The sequence below is a fragment of the Triticum aestivum genome, chromosome 5D (assembly GCF_018294505.1).
Source record: "Triticum aestivum cultivar Chinese Spring chromosome 5D, IWGSC CS RefSeq v2.1, whole genome shotgun sequence".
In the NCBI taxonomy this organism is placed as follows: Eukaryota; Viridiplantae; Streptophyta; class Magnoliopsida; order Poales; family Poaceae; genus Triticum; species Triticum aestivum.
Window position 1 is genome coordinate 531,393,947 of NC_057808.1, and position 3,526 is coordinate 531,397,472.

Consider the following 3,526-nt stretch of genomic DNA (forward strand, 5'->3'; position numbering starts at 1 on the left):
TTGCGGTGGCCTGGTGATGGATCTCGTGGCCTTGTGGCGGACGACGGCGGCGATGTAGCCGGTTCCCTCAGCGGCGGTGCGGCGCCGATTCCATCTGCTCTGCAGCGGGCGCGGGAAAGAACTGACGAGCCCGCCTATTCCTCTTTTTCACCCGCATCGTCTCGTCTCCATGCCAAAACTGCTAGGTGTTGCATTCTTTTACTTTGTTCGCTGATAACCGTTGGATGGAGAAATAGCGGTGGATGGGAGGGCGCATGTTACGCCGTGACTGCCAAGAGGCATGTCACCTGATCCCAGTCCGACCGACCCCGCTGCGAGCAGGCCGGAGGCGGCGCCGATGGGTCGAGCTCCGCCGCGGCGGGGGGCGACCGGGAGGGCAAGGGGACGCTGCCGCCCAAGGCCATTCCTTCTCCTCCGAGCTCCGCGGGCAGCAGCAGCTCCTCCACCCCCTCCCTCGACTACACCGCCGCATTCAGAGGCGGGGAGTCGAGCTCCGCGGCGGGCGGCAGGAAGGCGCGGGTGACATGGAGCAACCCCGCGTCGGCGGAGACGAGGGAGGTGCCCAACGCGGCGGCGCATCCATTCGACCCCAAGCTGGTGTCCAGGCAGCGGCTGCTGAAAACGCAGGCGGCTGTAGATGAGGAGAAGAGCCGACGGGAACAGCAGGTAATGGCCTCTGCGACGTGCTGTTGTTGTTTCTTGGAGTTCTTGGAGTCTCTGGAGTGCGTTCTTGAGCGTTTCTTGGTTTCCTCTTGAGCAGTTCAACTCGTTGCGTGCGGAAGAGGCGATGCATAGGAAGGAGCAGGTATGGCATGAATCTGATCTTCTTGCTTGCTCTGGAATGTGTAATTGTGGTCTCTAAATTTGTGAAAATCTTGGGGTTGGGGATGATTTGGTAGTAGAACGGAATCTCGGGCTCTCGGCCAAATGCTGGGGACAGTTTGATGATTAGGCATTTCCTGAAAATTACACGAGTCTTCTTGTGGTGCGTTATCAAATTTAGAGGCAGGCAAGGATCTTGTTGTGATTATGCGAAGCTGTTCAAGATTTAGGTGTCCAGGCTTGTGCTAATTGATTCTTCTAGTGTATTTGGTATGATAGCATGTTTTGCACTTTTGCTGCAAGTGAAAAAGTTGTTGGTTCCAAATTTGTTTCGTGAAAGGCTAGTATTACTCGAGTTAGAACAGTCTTGGAACCATTGTAGCAGGTCGAGTCGCCATATTTATCAGTATAAAAAGACGTTTCATCGTTCCAAACTATTAAAATCTTGGGTTACTTGGGATGATTTAGTAGTAGAAACGGAATCTCGGGCAGTTGTCGGGGACAGTTTGACGATTAGGCATTTCCTGAAAATTACTCGAGTTCTTCTTGCAGTGCGTTATCAAATTTAGATGCAGGCAAGGATCTTGTTGTGATCGTTCCAAACTGTTCAAGATTTAGGTGTCCAGGCTTGTGCTAATTGATTCTTCTACTGTATTCGGTATGATAGCCTGTTTCGCACTTTTGCTGCAAGTGAAAAAATTTTAGGTTCATGCCAGTGGAAAATATTTTGTGCTATTTTAGGAAAACGTTTATTGTCTTTGGTTAAGAATTAAAAGAATTAGGGTGAATGTTCCGTTTAGTGCAAGTCTAGAACATCATGTATTCATGTTTAACAGTCGCATTCAATCAAATTAACTGAACCCTTATTGCCGGATAATCTGTCCTTTTGTCGATCGTTTGTAAGTAGCCATGATCAATTAAAATAATCTATTTGTTCTGAAATTTTCTCGTGGTTTAGATTGACCCAGTAACCATATTTTCTCAACTTTGTTCTTCATAGCTAATGTTCTACCCAAAAGTGGAAAACTGTATTATGATATTATGCCAAAACAGTAAATCATAAAACTGCAGCAGTTTTGTACGGTTGTATCTTTATATTAATTAGTAGCTACTGGCTCATTATGACGTTTTTTTTTCCTGAAGAGTAGAAACTTGGGACCAGAAAGCAAAGAACTTTTATCTTGTTCTTCTATGTTTCTGTTTATGCCATGTATCTTGTTTCACCATTTCTTTTCAATAATAATATTTTCTCCCACTGCTTAATTATACTGAAACAGACAAACAGATGCTTACATTCACATTCTAACTTTAAGCTGTATTATGTAGTTAGCAGCACTCCTGGCCGATAAATCTGTCCTTTTGTCGATCATTAGTATAGTAGCCATGATAATCTATTTGTTCTGAAATTCTCTCATGGTTGGATTGACCCAGTAACTATTTTTCCTTGCTTGATTGCAGTCTATTAAACAATCATCCAAGCAATGGTTAGATTCACCAAAAATAAAGGTCGTCCCAACGAGGTTGCCGTAAAGTGGTCTTATAATAATGATGATGTAAGTATAACCAAGTATAATTGAGTAATCTTCTCTGACTTGACTTGCAATGCAACTTACTAAGAGCTATTTGTTTGATTAAAACCCCTATAGGAAATTCCGTACCCTTTATACGCTGAATTTTCTGGAGATAATTCCCCCTTCTCCCCAAAAAGAGAGTGGAGTGATATAAGAGTTGTCAGGAGACTGCGAGGATTGCGTTGGCAAGAGCGGGTTGCTGCTCGTACTCACTTCAGAGAGCTACGTGATAGTCGGCGAGCAGCTAGAGGCAAGCCTACTTCTTTATTCATGTCAGCAATGAATAAATTCAGGGTTGAGAAGGCTAAGGAGTACAGCGGCCGTTGCGCCGTTCCTGAATATCTTATATGTCCGTTGTCCGGTGAGCTCATTACAGATCCAGTGACAATTGCTACAGGAAAGGTAAGCAGCATTGTGGTTGCACTTTTGTTTGCATTTAGTTTGTTTTGAGCAGTGAAACTAACGATGTGATACAAATTATTGTGTTTTTAGACATTCGAGCGACACTTTCTGAAGGGCTGGTTCGAGAAGAAGGGACACATTTGTCCTTCGACCAACGAGCCGGTGTCAAGCACAATCATCCGAAACGACCGCATCCGAGGATACTTAGAGGAGTGGAACGAAGTGTTGAAAGAAGAGTAGTGCTGATATGTGTGCTTGTCGAATTACAATTACAGTGCTGCTACTTTTCCGCTCGTTGGGAAAGATTAAAAAATCATTAGTAGAATTCTGCTTATGACTTGCTACTAATTTCACAATCCCATATGCAAAGATTAGATTACATGTTTGCTACCCTATACGCAAATTTGTTGACTCTAGGCACAAGTTGATGAGCCAAGCGAATGGTGCCTTGGCTCGAGTGGTGCAAACGTGTACTTGAATGCCCCAGAGACGACCGTCTCGGCTCTGTCGTCGAGCTCCTTCGCCAGGCGGCGCCACAGCCGCGCGACGGTGGCCCTGCGCGCCTCGTTGTCCATGTCGGGGTCGTAGTGCACCCGCACGATCTCGTCGAACTCCTCCAGGCGACGGTCCACATCGCTGGCTTTGGCGTACATGTCTCTGAACTCCCTCAGTGCGGTGGTCTCCTCCTCATCCTCCTCCTCCTCCTTGGCATCGGCGAATCCGTCGTCCTC

The 3,526-nt window shown here is 46.5% G+C and overlaps 1 protein-coding gene across 1 annotated transcript; it reads left to right on the forward strand.

Annotated features, from left to right (window-relative positions):
• The first annotated feature begins 526 nt into the window (after nucleotides 1–526).
• On the forward strand, nucleotides 527–3,048 carry LOC123126016 (U-box domain-containing protein 36). The gene is made up of 5 exons (XM_044546438.1): nucleotides 527–666; nucleotides 761–805; nucleotides 2,281–2,375; nucleotides 2,469–2,795; nucleotides 2,886–3,048. The coding sequence occupies exons 3-5, from the start codon at nucleotides 2,304–2,306 to the stop codon at nucleotides 3,033–3,035; spliced, it is 549 nt and encodes a 182-aa protein (XP_044402373.1). The 5' UTR covers nucleotides 527–666; nucleotides 761–805; nucleotides 2,281–2,303; the 3' UTR covers nucleotides 3,036–3,048.
• Nucleotides 3,049–3,526: the final 478 nt, after the last annotated feature.

Bases quoted from the DNA above. Each gene is read 5' to 3' on its own strand.
- LOC123126016 (XM_044546438.1), top strand. From the start codon at position 2,304: ATGGTTAGATTCACCAAAAATAAAGGTCGTCCCAACGAGGTTGCCGTA. The intron at 2,376-2,468 runs GTAAGTATAACC...AAACCCCTATAG, and splicing joins GGTCTTATAATAATGATGAT to GAAATTCCGTACCCTTTATA. The intron at 2,796-2,885 runs GTAAGCAGCATT...TTGTGTTTTTAG, and splicing joins TGACAATTGCTACAGGAAAG to ACATTCGAGCGACACTTTCT.